This window comes from Carlito syrichta, unplaced genomic scaffold (genome assembly GCF_000164805.1).
Source record: "Carlito syrichta isolate Samal-C Ts95f unplaced genomic scaffold, Tarsius_syrichta-2.0.1 Scaffold308809, whole genome shotgun sequence".
Classification (NCBI taxonomy): Eukaryota; Metazoa; Chordata; class Mammalia; order Primates; family Tarsiidae; genus Carlito; species Carlito syrichta.
In genome coordinates, this window is record NW_007252905.1 from 444,430 (window position 1) to 460,810 (window position 16,381).

At 35.5% G+C, this 16,381-nt stretch overlaps 2 protein-coding genes across 2 annotated transcripts in view; one reads left to right on the forward strand and one right to left on the reverse strand.

Annotated features, from left to right (window-relative positions):
• PYROXD1 (pyridine nucleotide-disulphide oxidoreductase domain 1) overlaps positions 1-5,135 on the forward strand; it is a 28,874-nt gene extending 23,739 nt beyond the window's left edge. The window contains exons 9-12 of the mRNA XM_008065829.2: positions 213-325; positions 938-1,060; positions 3,231-3,368; positions 4,462-5,135. Of these exons, the coding sequence (XP_008064020.1) occupies positions 213-325; positions 938-1,060; positions 3,231-3,368; positions 4,462-4,710 (623 nt within the window). The 3' untranslated portion in view covers positions 4,711-5,135. The remainder of the gene's footprint in view (positions 1-212; positions 326-937; positions 1,061-3,230; positions 3,369-4,461) is intronic.
• A 335-nt stretch (positions 5,136-5,470) lies between these two features.
• Positions 5,471-16,381, reverse strand: part of RECQL (RecQ like helicase) — a 31,965-nt gene continuing 21,054 nt past the window's right edge. Inside the window, exons 6-14 of the mRNA XM_008065828.2 lie at positions 13,579-13,745; positions 12,105-12,186; positions 10,931-11,079; positions 10,723-10,840; positions 10,219-10,357; positions 8,484-8,575; positions 6,760-6,979; positions 6,315-6,444; positions 5,471-5,678 (exon numbers count right to left, since the gene is read on the reverse strand). Coding sequence (XP_008064019.1) covers positions 5,526-5,678; positions 6,315-6,444; positions 6,760-6,979; positions 8,484-8,575; positions 10,219-10,357; positions 10,723-10,840; positions 10,931-11,079; positions 12,105-12,186; positions 13,579-13,745 — 1,250 coding nt within the window. The 3' untranslated portion in view covers positions 5,471-5,525. The remainder of the gene's footprint in view (positions 5,679-6,314; positions 6,445-6,759; positions 6,980-8,483; positions 8,576-10,218; positions 10,358-10,722; positions 10,841-10,930; positions 11,080-12,104; positions 12,187-13,578; positions 13,746-16,381) is intronic.

The window sequence follows — 16,381 nt, forward strand, 5'->3', positions numbered from 1 at the left end:
GAACACCCAAGGAGATGATGCTGATTGCATTAAAATTGTTCGGCAAATATGCCTTATAAAAATGATTACAGCGTAGTGTTATAAATTCATCTGCCTTTTTCTTTCTTGCTTTGTTTCTAGTCACTGTAGTCATATAATGCAGTCATATAATGCTATGGACAGTAGGGACAGCTATATTTTAAAATGAAGTCTTTTTTTTTTTTTTTTTTAAGAGATGTGGCCTGTATATGTGGAATTGACAAATGAAAAGATATATGGCTGTGATTTCATTGTCAGTGCTACAGGAGTTACACCAAATATAGAACCTTTCCTCCATGGTAACAGCGTAAGTGAAATTTATTGTTCAGCTATGAATATTTTTAAAGTATTCTTTTGGAAGATCTGTAATTCTCAAAGATGAATAATTACTATTTTAATACACAGCTGGAATTTAAAATAGTTGAAAATGATGTGGTTAATATTCATGTCTTCATTTGCAATATTCTTTACTGTTTAAAATCTGTACGCAGTTAACATCCCAGCATGTGTCATCATTAATGGGATGTTAATGTACAGTTTGTCTAAAAGTTGCTAAGAGACTGATACCTCCTATGAATTCTCAAAAGTGATTCTTTCAGATAAACCATCTTGTATTTTTTTTCTATTTTAGCATTTGAAGCTTACAAAAACAGGAATGTTCTTGTAATTATGGGCAGGGTAGTCATATGGTTACTGGTTATTTTTCATGTTGAAATTTCAAGAATTTTATGGGTCTGCCTTAGTAAGAATTTAATCTCTGTAAATTCAACTTAGGTGTGTAAACCTTGCAGTTGTTTTTTACTTTCTCATCAAAGATCAGCATTCCAAGGTATAAAAATTGACTAGTTTTTTTACTTTAGAATGAAAAAGCCATGTTTCATTTTTCTTACCACTTATGCTTATGAAGAACAATGTTTAGTTTGATCTAGGAGAAGATGGTGGCCTAAAAGTGGATGATCATATGCACACGTCCCTTCCTGACGTCTATGCTGCAGGCGACATCTGCACTGCATCCTGGCAGCCAAGCCCAGTCTGGCAGCAGGTGAGCTAGCATATCTGGTCACATTATTTTATCAGAAAATAAAGCTGTTGTTACCAACAGATCCAACTTTCTGGCTTTCCAACTTTTCTATCGCAAGTAGGAAGCTACCATAGAGTTGTTTTGTGTATATAAAAAAGGGATTAGAAATTTTCCCCTTTTGGTAAAGTATTATATAATGGTAGAGTAGACTAGGCTATCTTTTGATTTAAAATAAAGTATTTGTTTTTAATTCTTACATGTTTATTAGCACTGTCCGTCAATGTGATGCTGGAAATGTTTTATAATTCTGCATCATCTATTCAGGTAGCCACTAGCAGTATGTCACATGAGCACTTGAAATGTGGTTAATGTGACTGAGGAACTGAACTTTTAATTTTATTTACTTTTCATTAAATTTAAATAGCTCTATGTGGCTAGTGGCTACCATATTGGACACCACAACTTTAAATTAAAAAACAAAACAAACTACTGAGATTATAAATCATATTGATACAGTATTCTATTCCTGGATGACCCTATTCTGTCTCTGTGATATTAAGCACTGCCTACCTCCTTCTAATGGTGCAAGAAAAACACTAGAGGAAAACAAAGACAATGACCAGAGATGCAAGGTTGTCTTAAGAGGGGTAGAGACCTACGTAGACTTTACAGATAAAAGAGCCCATCAACATTTATCTTTGGTAAGAACAGCTCCACAATTAGGGACATTGTTCATTCACATTAGTATGGAGTGTGAAATAGTGGAAGAGCTACCATACTGTATTTTAAGAGGCAGCTTCATCATTGCATGTTTTTAGGAACAACAGAGACATCAATAAGACAGTGCTTTCTGCCTGTTTGTTCCTGACATGCCTAAAGTTAGCTTGTTTCAATTTTCTCTACAATCATCCTGTGTCACTTCTGTAGTGTAATGGTCACACATAATTTTAGGAGTTGGAGTTTCTGGCTTTTTTTTTAAACATTTTAAATTCTCTAAGACAGATTATACTTTAATGTCTATTATAATCTCATACAGGGAGGTAGTATCCAAAATAAACAGGTATCCCTTGTTTTGAGGGAAGCTAATAGACCCCATTTCTTAATCTGCATAAGCAATAAGGGCACTGATTAATTTATTTTTACACAGTCCAAGATGCAAATTTTCAGGCCACTCCTATTAGCCGGTCTCCATTTATTACTATGCCTAGCTTACTCTTATCCCCTGCCATAAACTGCCGTTCACTTCATCAAATCTATCTTGTTTAGAGAGAGGAAATTGAATTTTTAAAAATAGATCACGTCTGCTAGAAATACCCAAAGATCATGTCCATGATCATGGTATTATTTTTGCAAACAAAAAATAGTATGAGGTACATGTGCACGTGCACGTACACACACACACACACACGCACGTAGAGGGAAACTCATTGTTCATTGCAGGCTAACCTATTTAATTTTCCCAATAGCTATGGAGTGGGTGGTGTTAATGTTTATGTTTCAAAGTGAGGCTCAGAAAAGTTAAATAACTTGTGGAAGAGTTGATATTCAATCCACTGTGACTCCCAAGGCCAGTGTTCTTTTATACCAGGGAATCCCAAAACTTTGTAGAAATAAAATTAAAATAGAATAGAGGGAAAATTAATACTGTTATAGAAAAGAATTTAAATGACGTCCCAGAATCAGTTTTTGAAGTCTGATACAATAACTTGGGGCTGGGCACCAGCTTTTCTGTCTGATCATTCAGATTAATTGCTTGGCAGGCCTTACCTAGCAACCTAAAAATGGAGGTTACTGGAAAATGGAACAGATTTTTCAGTGATGATGTGGCATCTCTATTAACAGTGATGACAAACTTTGAAGAAGGAACTGGTTAATTAAAATGTTTTTCTTATCTGGTGTAACTTAAAATATTTTCATAATATTTTCTAGAAATTCTATTAAAGCATATATGATTGGCATCCTTCTTTAATTTTAGAAGCAATAATTGAGATAGAATTAACAAATACCAGAATCAGTCTGACTAGTGTGCACTGGTGATAGTGACTAATTCTGTGGCAAAGAAGACTGTCAAATATTGAATCCCTTTAGGGGGCTTTGCGAGGTTAAGATGATAACATTTTTCTTTTTTATTTTATTTTTTCAAAAAATAACCATAAAAAATGACATTGTATAACATTTTTTCATATTTCAGATGAGGCTGTGGACCCAGGCTAGACAGATGGGCTGGTATGCAGCAAAGTGCATAGCTGCAGCTAGTTTAAGAGACTCTATTGACATGGACTTCAGCTTTGAACTGTTTGCTCATGTCACAAAGTTTTTTAACTATAAGGTAAGATAGTTAATCATATGAATAAAGCCTTTTCTTCTTGTTAGTCTTAAAATTAACTATGAAAAATGTGGTACATGTACACAATGGAATATTATGCAGTCATAAAGGATAAACTTATGGACTTTGCAGCAACTTGGATGGATTTAGAGTCAGTCATACTCAGTGATTTATCACAGAAACAAAGAACAGAGTACCATATGTTCTCACTCATAAGCAGACCTTGAACAATTATAATACTATAAGAAAGGGATTGGCAGTAGTGGGAAACTGTCAGGAGAGGGGGGATGGGATTGGCAGTTGAGGGAAACTGCTAGGGTAGTGAGGGGCATACCTCATCAACAAGGGTATCTGCATAATCAGTGTTTATATACCTAACCCTGAATTGTACCCCACATCTTTATACTAAAAAAAAATTGACTATAATAGATTATCTAATTTTCTCACTTATGTAAAAATTTACATAGTTTTCATTATTTTACCAAAAATGATGTTTTTTAAAACTTTCTTACTAATCAATACCTGGTCTTAATCATTGCCCACCTTACCACTATGCTATTTTATAGTTAAGGCGGGGAATCTCTCCAGATTTGTTCCCCAATAACGCATGCCTAACTTTTATTTATGATCCATTCTTCCTTTGTAAGGGCAACTAATAACTGTCATAACCAAGAATAAATCAGCTGCTTTCCCATACATATTATCTCATTCAGTCATCTTTACATTACTCTGAGGCAGGTTTTTCCTTCTTGATTTACAGAGGAGAAACATACTCACAAGATCAGTGAAATTAAATAATTGGTCCATGAAAGATCTAATTAAGTTCATTATTATATTCTTCAGCAGTAACTCAGGCTAATGTCATTCGCAACCTAGTTATATGTTCACTAGATATTTTTACTCTTTGTATAGATTGTGTGGTGGTATAAGATTAATGCATGTCATTCAAACATTTTCTTTGGGACCCTCCCCAGTGACATTTTCAGTAATAAAATTTTGTTGAATAATTTTCTGCTAGCTGTTCTAGCATTACATGAAATAACTGCACATTATGTTTCCTTTTTGATATGAGAATAACTTTTATTCCTATATATAGGTTGTGTTGCTGGGAAAATACAATGCACAGGGCTTAGGTTCAGATCATGAATTAATGCTGAGATGCACGAAAGGACAAGAATACATCAAAGTCGTCATGCAAAATGGGCGAATGATGGGAGCTGTCTTAATTGGTGAAACTGATTTAGAAGAAACATTTGAAAACTTAATTTTAAACCAAATGAATCTTTCATCATATGGAGAAGATCTGCTAGATCCAAATATTGACATAGAAGATTATTTTGACTGAAAAGGGAATTTCTTCAAGAGTCACGTAAAGTTCCAAACAAGACAAAAAAAATCACAAGTCGATAAAAGGAAATGACTGCACTGAGTTAATGATGACCATGCTGAAGTTAAAAATACGAAACAGACAATCATACTAGTGGAAAATTATTTTTAAAAATAAAATTCTAAGTATGAAATTCGTTCAAATAATTTATTTACAGATATATTTTTCTAGTACAAAATTGTCCACTTACTTAAGAAGTCTTATACTTGAACATGTTATCTTGTGATTTGGCTTTGAAGCAAATTTAGCTAAGTTACCTACTTAGCCAAAATATACTCTAGACCAGAGCCATTCTTTGTGAAATGTTAGAATAGGACTATGGTTTCAGGAAATTTATAGCTTTATTTTATACTTAAAGAAAGCTGTAGCAATACTTTATTTGCTCACATTATTTGTATTGATGCCTTATTTTTTGTTTGTTTGAATTCTACAGCTGGTTTTGTAACCCGAAACCATGGATGCTATACCACTTATTTATCACTCACTTTTAATGATGAGCTTCTGTCAGTATAATATTGCTATCAAAATGATAAAGTATTTTACATAAAAATGATTTTTATTTTGTTTCGTATTGTAAAATTATGTAATGCACGATCTCCAATTTTCAGAAGTTCTCAAAATTTCAAATCTCCAGACATAAACACTGAAAATGTAGCTTTAAGTGTATAAAATATCAATGAAATTGTTTCTAAAATTAAACTTCTGACTAACTACAAAATAATGGGATATACATGCATAAACTTCTTTTCTTGGAAAATTGAGTAACATTCATCTCAGGCATCATCAATTTTTCTTTTCTTAGCTCCTGTATTCCTAGAACCAGATTGCTGAAGCATGCCTGTAGACTTCTTCTGGAAGTTACCTGAGCTTTTTTCTTCCCTCTTTTTATCAGCTTGTTCAGAATGACAACTTTGAGATGATTCAGCCTGCCAAAAAAAAGTTTAAAAAGCAGGCACCCTGGTAAAAATTCAGCTATTCAATTTTCTCAGATTAATAATTACAAAATATTCTGTCAGTTAGCTCTAATTACATATCCAAGAGCCTCATTTTTTTTTAATCTCTAAATTTCTACTTAAATATGAGCTCTGTTCTGAATAAAAGGGCCTACGCTGTCAGAGAAAACCTAAGGAATATCTTAAGTATCTTTAGAACCCTACTTTTTTTTTGCAGACTTGATAACGTTTGGTTTCTTTTTTTTTTTAATAATTCAGGATTAAGTATACAAGTGGGTAATATAACGTTTGGCTTCTAACAGTGGTTTTCAACCTTTGAAATTCTGAACCAGTACTGGTAACAACCAATATCATGAGGACAGGGTGCATCACAAAATTAGACATTAAGATGGGATCCTCACATTCCAAGAGGTTGGAAGTCTCTAGCCTATGTTAAAAGACTAGTCTAAATTCTGTCACTGAATATCTCCACAAAAAGCATTATGTGTTTTTTTAAGAAGAAAATGACTTATCTTCTCATGTTTGACTAGATCTAGGAGAGTACTACAGAAAAGCATCCTATAGGCTTTAATTTTTTTAAATATATAAAACTGAAAATTAATAACTTACCTTGAAACAGTTCTGCATAGGCTTCTTCACTTGCATAGTAATAGTATGTGTCTCACTGTTCAGAAGATTAGCTTTAGGTCCTATTTTCAAATATGAAATAGTAGCATAAGCTGTAAAACTGTAGTCTTCTCTGCAGAAAATAAAGGCCAACAATCAGGAAACTTTTGAAGGAGTTAAAGAAAAATTTATGAAAGAAATAACTGCAAGCAATAATTTTAAGTAACATGTTGATTTGAAATAATAAAATGTATACCGTAAGAATGCAGATATCTTTTACAGAAAGTATTTTAGTTTTATTTTTTGATTTATAGTGATTTGAGTTTACCAGGTAAATTATTTTCATGTGATATTAATTCACGTGAAATAACTGCAAAACCATTCTGTTGCAAATAAAGAAGCAATCATAAAGACAACATGCAAAGACAAGAAATAGTTTTGTATATACTTAAGATACTGCTGTAGAAGAAAGTGAGCAATAATTTTCTCCAGGTCTTCACGAGGAAGTGTGGGAGGAACAACACCTGCTACTCTCAATTTTGCCGCACCCTTTCCCATCCAAGAATCAATCAGTTTCAATGGAGTTAGTTTTTCATTCAGTTCCTCTGCCTGCTTCAGGATCTTGATTAGATCTCTGCAGTACTGTGTTATATTCTTTCTTTCAAATGCTGTAATGAAAGGCACGTGGTAACAGGTAATTGGAATTTAGAAATGAGGGCGAGGATAGGCTATCCTAAGTAGTTAAACTGGTTTAAAACTAGTTATCAATGTGAGCCACCCTAAACATTGACTTTTAAATGTGTTCTGAATTAAGATTAGCCTATTCCTTAAGTCTCTGACACTAGACCAAGTTATAGTCTCTGTAAGACATTGTAGGGTTTGCAACAATGTAAAGAAAATAACTGAATTATCAGAAGGCCTGCCATATGCTCTAGAAATCAGAATGTGCCCCAGACATGATTATTAAGTTACTAAGAGTTGTACTTTATAAGAGAATCTGTCTGTTCTTCATACTTATCTGATTTGTATTCATTAAGCAAAAATCTGAAAATTAGTAATGGGTTCTAGCAAAAAGAATGTCCTGGATAAATATCCTCTATTATTAACATAAGAAACTGACACTCTGATTTATATGTCAGACTTTTGTTAATTTGGTCAGCTGCAAAGTTAAAAATAATGGCCTTCACCCACCAAGGCATCAGAACTCTGTGAAATCTTGCATGAGGAACTGGCTAGTCCAGCTCTTCAAATACAATACATAGATGGAAAAAAGTTAAAATACAGTGCCAAATGACTGCTAAATTACTCTTATGAGCCATTTGCCATTATCTTTTTCTTCTGACTATAAAGTATGAGAGATTATCACAGGATTAGCCTTTTCTAGTAGTATTTCTATTCAGAGGAATTAAAATATTTTCCTTTGTTTCTTAAAACTTTCACATTTCCTCATTTAGTAATATAAAATATGTGTATACACATGACTTTTCATTCACCTTTGTTTCAAAACTTTATGTTGTAACTTGTGAATCTAGAAAATTCTACTGACACCTTGTTTAGTCTTTTAAATCCATTTGGGAGCCTAATACTTCCCTCATGTCGTTCTAACTGTATATACAATCATGTGTCATATAAGGACATTTTGGTCAATGATGGACTGCATATATGACAGTGTTTTCCCAAGAAATTGTAATACCATATTTTTACTATACCTTTCTATGTTTAGATATGTTTAGATACATAAAACATCATTATGTTACAGTTGCCAACAGTGCTTAGTACAGTAAAATGCAGTACAGGTTTGTAGCCTACAAGCAATAAGGTATACCATATAGTCTAGGTATGTGGTAGACTATTCTGTCTAGTTTTGTTTTTGTTTTTTTTTTAAGTTGGAGTCTCACTCTGTCACTCAGGCTGGAGTGCAGTAGCATGCTCACGGCCACTGCAGCCTTGATCTACTGGCCTTAGGTGATGCTTCCACTTCAGCCTTCCAAGTAGCTGGAACTACAGGCATGCGCCACCATGCCTGGCTACTGTCTGGTTTTGTGTAAATATAGTCTATGATGTTTGCACAATGATGAAATCATCTAACGACACATTTCTCAGAACATATCCCCATTGTTAGGCAATGCATCACTATGCTTGCCTATACAGGTTTAAAAACAACAAGCTTACAAATATCTTTACAGCAGTTATCACACATTTTGCTACATGCTTCTGAGTTCCATACTTCATCAAAATGTTGAGCTATCAATACCCGACGACATCTGAAAGACATTTAGAGTTACGAAGTATTAAATAATTTAATAAAGTTTTAAGAATCTCTGTTTTAGAATACATAATGTATTAGTTTCCCACTTGCTGCCATAATACTACCATAAACTTGGTGGCATAAAGCAACACAAATTTATTATCTTACATTTCTAGAGTTTAGAAATCTCGTATGGGTCTGACTTGGTCAAAAGGTGTTAGTGAGGCTGGATTTCTTCTGGCGGCTCTAGGAGAGAATATGCCTTGCTTTTTCTGGTTTCTAGAGGCTGCTTTTATTCCTTAACCCCTGGCCGCATCCTCCATCTTTAAGCCAACAACAGCAGGTGAAGTCATTCTGACATCATATTAATCTGGCCTTTTCTGCCTCCCTCTTCCACTATGATTATATTAGGTCTACCCTCATAATCCAAAATAATCTCCCTGTTTTAAGGTCAGCTGATAAGCAACCTTACTTCTATCTGCATCTTTAATTTCCCTTTGTCATGTAACATCCTGACAGTTTCCAGGAAGTAGGGTGTGAACATCTTTGGGGGGGCCATTGTGCCTACCACATATAGTTTTTATCCCATATATGCTTGATAAACTAATAAGTGTGAGTTTCATTTTTAAATTCAATATTTTACAACTATTAAGAGACTCTTCTTGATAGTACAGTGGTTTATATTTTAAAGTATTTGCGTCTAAAATATGCTTCATGAGAATCTACTAGTCTTTTAAATAAGTTTTCATTTTCTCATTTTTTAAAAACTAGACTATTGTAGCATCTATTGGAAAGAAATAACAGTTCCTATCACTCTCCAGTTACTGTTTACCACTTGAATATTTCTGAGGATTTTGTATGTGATAAGCAATAAAAGTAGAAAGATGCCAATGACCAAAAAGCTACCAGGAAGCTACATGGTCTAACTAAAGTCACCCTAAATAAATTTAAATTTATTTCTTAAGGAGAAACTTGACCCTGAACTCCATTATTTCATAATGCTTGTAACTGACGTGTTACTGAGCTTGACTCAAAATGCCTATCATCGTACACATTTTCAAAATTATTAAAGAATGTAGCTATACACTAGCATCAGAGAGCAAAGGCTTCAACTCACTATCAATGTGTATCAAAACTTTCCATTTAAAAAGAAGTTTAGCCGGGCTCGGTGGCTCGGCCTGTAATTCCGTGCCTTTGGGAGGCTGAGGTGAGTGGATTGCCTGAGCCCGCGGGTTCGAGACCCACCTGGGCAGCGAGACCTCATTTCTACAATAAATACAGAAATCAGCCAGGCGTGGTAGCGCATGCCTGTAATTCCGGCTACTTGGAAGGCTGAGGCAGAAGGATCGCCGGAGCCCAGCAGGTCGAGGCTGTGGTGGCCGGGAGCGGCCATTGCACTCCAGTCTGGGCGACAGAGTGAGACTCCAACTCAAAAAAAAAATAAAAAAAATAAAAAGTTTTGGAGGATTCTTTTGAAGATAGCTCAGGTATGTTTTCTTGGATTAAGGTAGGTCATACAAGTTCATGTGCTGGTTCCAAACCACAGACATCTGCTTTTATGGATTTTCATTTTTGTATTAACAACAGCATATTTACTAAGCACTCAATGTAATACACTTTCATATTGCATTTGTCTTTGACAAAAGGTTTGTGGCTTACTTGCTTATATTTTGACAGTATGACACCATGTCATAAAGTTTCTGCTGTCCTACATTTTCCATCACCACCATTGAACTTATTCTGAATATATCTCCAAAGCCATAGTACAAAATACAGTCAGCTTTCATGTCATCTCGACCTGTAGAGTGAAAAATTTTGAGATTGCAGGTTGCAGAATACAAGTATGTAGCATTGCTAGCTAATTTTACACATATTATTTTACATGTTTATAACCCAGTTAATTTAAGTTATAGACTTGAAACCACTACTTAAAAATTCAGGAGGCAAAGATGAGCATCAAATTATCTTCACCAACATAAGAAACAAATCATAACAATTGAACATCAGCAAAAGTTCTCCACATGCAAGTAAGTGTAAAACTTCTAAAAGGACTTCATTGTTTTTCAAATAATATCGGATACAGAAGGTGAAAAAGAATTATTGAACATTTATAATGTGTTTTAAAAGCTTTCTAGATTATTTCTGGATTTGAGTTCTACATACCTGCACGTCCACTCTCTTGGTAATAATTTTCCATGGATTTACTCATTGAATGATGAATAACAAACCTCACATCTGATTTATCAATTCCCATACCAAATGCAACCGTTGCCACTACTACCTAAAAATTTTAATATTTTATCAGTTAATTTAGTCAAGTTTAAATATTGTTTAAAGTAAATTAGGCTTCTGTTAAAGATATATACTTAACCTGAATTTCATTGGCTGACCATCCTCTATGAACCCTGGTCTTATCTTCTGGCTCCATATTGGCATGGTAAGCACCTGCATGAATTCCCAAATTCTGTAAACTAACCGTAACTTGTTCAGAGTCTTTCTGAGAAAAACAATATATGATTCCTGCAGTAAAATATGTCCAGTTGTTAGATATATATGGTACATTCCCAGAAGATTGTTTTCAACATATTCAATACACCGATTAATACAATATACAAAAGAGGAAAAATAATTGTAAGAAATTTCAAGCCTTGAGCATATATTGGAGTTTTGGTGTAATTCAAGATCTGATCACCTTGCTCTAAAGCAGAAATGAGCCCTGAGCCACCAGTTTTGGTTCCCATTACCTGTTTTCTCTCTCCTACTTTATGTCCCACTACATAGTATTTCTCAAACTGACGTCCGTAAGATTTTAACAAGTGTGCTGTGAAAAACAAGTTTCATGTACAAATGAGTTTGGGAAAGACTGCATTCTACAAAGTTAAACAAGCTTCTCTACTTTCAGGGCTGGGTGGAGCTTCTAATGTGCTCCCCAAACAGAATAAATAGCTGCAGCCTTTCTCAAACTTGACCCTGAAACTTCTTTTACCCAGGGCGCACCATTTCTATCTCCTGAAATCCATAGAACAGTTTGAAATGCTACTTTTATACAAACACTTTGCTTCAGTAACACTTCTCTACACATTAATCCTGGAACACATGCATATATACTCTCCATTCCATCTATGCTTAATCTATTCAATATATCCTACCAAATTTCTTTCTTTAATGTGTCCTTTCCTTTACTGTTAAGATACTATATTTTATATCTTTAGAATACCTGTTGCTTTATCCTCAATAGATTCTTACTAAGTATCTCAATAGATTCTTACTAAGTATGTGTTGTTGATAATTAAGCCATTAGATCCATTCTAAAGCAAGTATAAATAAAACTAAATCAGACAATGCTATGACTTATAAACGGTGGCACTGGCAAATGTTATATCCAGTTTCTAAGATTACCCAAGTGAATTAATTTTATCACATTTTCAAGTATATTCTGCTATACATTTTTTTGGTGTTATTCATGTAACGGTATAATTATAAGTGTAATATTAGTTACAATTTGAAAGCTCTTTCTCAGTCTCCAAAGTTGGTTTTTATATTACCTGGTTGCCCTTTGTATCTCCCATTAATGAGCTTTACAATATCCTCAATAAAATCTTCAGTGTTTGAGGGCTTCTGCCGAACCTAAAAAGAAGTTGACTTATTAATAAGTACATGAATGAGACCAGGCATGGTGTTCACACCTGTAATTCTAGCACTTTGAGAGGCCAAGGTGAGAGGATTGCTTGAGCTCAGGAGTTTGAGACCAGCCTAAGCAACATAGAGAGAAATCATCTCTACAAAAAAAAAAAAAAAAAAGGCATGGTGGTATGTGCCTGTAGTCCCAGCTACTCAAGAGGCTAAGACAGAAGGACTGCCTGAGCCCAGGAGGTCGAGGTTGTGGTAAGTCATGTTTGTGCCACTGCACTCCAGCCTGGATGACACAGTGAGACTCCAATTAAAAAAAAAAATAGTGCATAAATGAGTACCATCCAAGTAGCCATCTACTAACAACTGTCAAGATGCGGTTCTTTCATGAGTAGAGTGTTTTTTTTATTTTATTTTTCTTAATTTTGAGTTGGTGTCTCACTCTGTCACCCAGACTGGACACTCAACCTGCTGGACTCCGGCGATCCTTCTGCCTCAGCCTTCTAAGTAGCTGGAACTACAGGCGTGCACAACCACGCCCACCTAATTTTTGATTTATTGTAGAGATGAGGTCTCACCAAGTTGCCCAGGCGGGTCTCGAACCCATGGGCTCAGGCAATCCACTCACCTCGGCCTCCCAAAGTGCGGGATTACAGGCTGAGCCACCAAGCCCGGCTGAGTGTTTTTTTTTTAAATCATCATTTTACTTGTCTCATAGGTTTCCACCCATCTGACTCATCCTTGTCACCTCCCAGACTCTCCTCTGAACCTTATTTTTTAATTTACCAGAGATGAGAGGGCACAGAAGAAGTAAATAACTTGTAAAGATGGAAACTTTATTTTTTGATGCTACTTTTATAAAAACCAACCAAAGCATAAATAATTCTTCAGTGAAAATTCAGAAAAAAGATGAAATCTATTCTTAAAAGGGTTTAGGAAGAAAAAAACAACTCTTAGATTATTTTACTTTCCAGTTTGTGCATCAAAATCTAAACAGGAAGTATTGGCAAATCTTTAGTGGCATATTAATATTTCTATTATTTAGTAATTAATTTCAATAAAGATGTCATTAGGATTCTTGGTATTACTTCATCCTTTCTCTCCATCCTCCCACATACAAAAAAAAAATACATAAGTTTAACAAATATGTGACTTACTCATCTTTTATAAATGACAGTATCATTAGCAATACTGTATCTTCTATGTAACCTAATGAAGGATTATATAGCACAACAGATATATGACTAAAGCACTAATTAATGAATCTGCTTTTAATTGTCTATTAAAGTGAAAAACTTGTATACATATATAACGGCCATGTAAATAAATAAAAAGAAACTCTGCTGTAATTCTTTACAAAAGCAATGAATTGTCATAAAAGTTACATACCTCATAATAAAGATTTGGTCGATTAAAAGAAGCTGTAAAAGTAAAACACTTTTCAACACACAAAATTTTCTGAGCATCCTTGAAAACGTGATTTGTTGCGGTCGCTGTCAGCCCAATTAGTGATGTGTTAGGGAACTGCCGTTTCAAGATACCAAGTGCCTTATAATCTGAAAAAATAAAGTGACCCTCTTTCTGTCTTTTTAGGATTAAATTATATGTTTTAATAGTATGCAGATAATCAGTGACTACTCTCAGTTTATCTCCATAGCTATCTAACTGTAAATTTGTAGTTGCCCCCTAGCCTTTTTGAATAAGCAGATTTTATTTCAATTTTTTTCAGAGACATTGTTCTTGGTCACAGGTAGGACATGTTGGATAGACAGAATACTATACATTCCACCACGCTCTGTACTGGTATGCACATAGTATACAGTGGACTCAGAAAACAGTGGGAATAGCAATAGAGTTTGACTTTATTACAACTGACAGAAGGTAAAAGAAATCATCAGCCAAAATCCTTCTACCACCTAGTGTCATCCAAGAGTGGAAAATTCAGACCAGAAAAGGATGGGTAAAGGGCACTGCTTTTTACATATCTTATTTCAGAGAAACCATTCTAGGCTCATACTTGTCATACATGTATAAATCACTAGATAAACTGTCCTTAATCTCCCCTAAGTAGTTAAACTATTTCGAGGAAAGAGAAAAAGACAAGTGGTAGAAAGTGCTAAGGTAGAGGACAACTACAAAAACAGAAGAAAGCAACTGCTTAGGGAGTGGTGAAGATTTCAAGGAGGTAACACCTGAGTTGGGTCTTAGAGAATGAGCAGAAGCTCACTAGGAAGGGAAAAAGAACATTAGGCAAAGGAAACAGCATGTCCACTGCAAATACACTGCTATTAAATCCCTCAGCATGTTCAGATAAACAGCAAGCAGTTCAGTGGAGCTAAATCACAGGGTGTAGTGCAAAATGGATCTTTTGTCCTGCCCAATAAGCTGAGAACTATACTTTCCAGAACCCCCTTCCTTGTAGGGTTCCAAGTTAGAGCTGACCCAAAAGGGGAACTTAGGCAAGATATGGGAGACAGAAGTAAAACAGCTGCCATTGCTCCTTAAAGGTTTTTCCCAGCAGATATGGAAGTACCTTCCCAATTCTAGCTCATCCTACTTCTTTTCCATTCCCCATTCAGCTCTTCCTCCCAACTACAGGCTATGCCAATCAACTGCTGACCCTCAGAGGCCATAGCTTCCCAGAGACCTTTCCACAAGTTTCCCCTTTGTAGCATCCTTTGGCACTGAACACGCCAGTGCAGATTCCTCGAAAACTAATGAATGGATGGACCAAGAAAGACTCTTCTCTCCTCCCCATGCCCCCACCACCATATCCCAATGGTAACTAGGACTTTGTCTTCCTGCACCAGTGCTTTATGATCAGTGATGTTTCTCTTATCTTCCAACTCCCACCTTAAGACCTTCATTTCCCCAGTTTCTCCAACAATTATTCAAGGTCTGCTTCCTATAATAAATCCTTTATCCCATAACATTCTTGATGACTCTGCTTCCCTGCCCAAACCCTGACTGACACTGTGATGTAGAAGACAGGTTTAAATAATAAACTATGAAAAAATATATTCGATTGATTCTAAGAAGTTAAGACCATATCCTACAGAAAATGAGAATTCAGCATGTAATTTTTAAAGCAGATAAAGAACATAAAAGACTTATGTTTCAGAAATCATCCTTTAGTAGCAGTGCAAAGGACAGGCTGGAATAGGCAAAAGACTGAAGAAAGGAAGACTAGTTCAAAGATGGCAGTAACAGTTCAGAAAACAAATAACAGAAAACATGAAACAAGACATGACATTAAAGATAAAAACAAGCCGGGCTCGGTGGCACAGCCTGTAATCCCACGCCTTTGGGAGGCTGAGGTGAGTGGATTGCCTGAGCCTGCAGGTTGGAGACCCGCCTGGGCAGTGAGACCTCATCTCTACAATAAATCAAAAAATTACAGGCAAGGGCGTGGTAGCAAGGGCGTGGTAGCACGCGCCTGTAATTCCGGCTACTTGGAAGGCTGAGGTGGAAGAATCACCGGAGCCCAGCAGGTCAAGGCTGCGGTGGCCGGAAGCGGCCACTGCACTCCAGTCTGGGCGACACAGTGAGACTCCAACTCAAAAAAAAGATAAAAACAAAAGAGCAAAGATAAATACACTAACAAGAACCCTACAAGTCCTAGTGACCATTGGGATATGGTGGTGGGGGCATGGGGAGGAAAGGAGAAGAGTCTTGGTTCATTCGTTCATCAATAGATAAATGAACACTTTATTAAGTGCCAAGCATATCTCCAGGTAGTGGAGATAAAGTGGTGAACAAGATAAAGATGCTATGCAAATGTGGCTATAATTCAAACAAAGAAACCAGATAGGACAAAGTAAACCAAAAAATATGCTATTATCAGAGTGCTAAGTGTTCATAATGATAAGCCCAGTGTAGCTGGAGCTTAATCAGTGAAGGAGAGAGAACAGAAAATCAGAGAGAGAAATAGGGGACAGATCACTTATTGTCCTGTAGGCCCCAGATAAGAACTCCAAATTTTACTCTAAGTACGCAGAGAAGTTGCTAAGCACACAGGTAATCTGGGCAGAGAAGTAATATGATTTGATTTATACTTTGAAAAGATCACTTTGGTTCATGTATGGAGAATGAACTATAAAAAAGTGTATCAAAACCAAGTTAGGGAGCTACTGCAGAAAACCAGTGGAAAGAAGCCCAGTTGAACTTAAAAGCAAGCAGCACAGACAAAGAA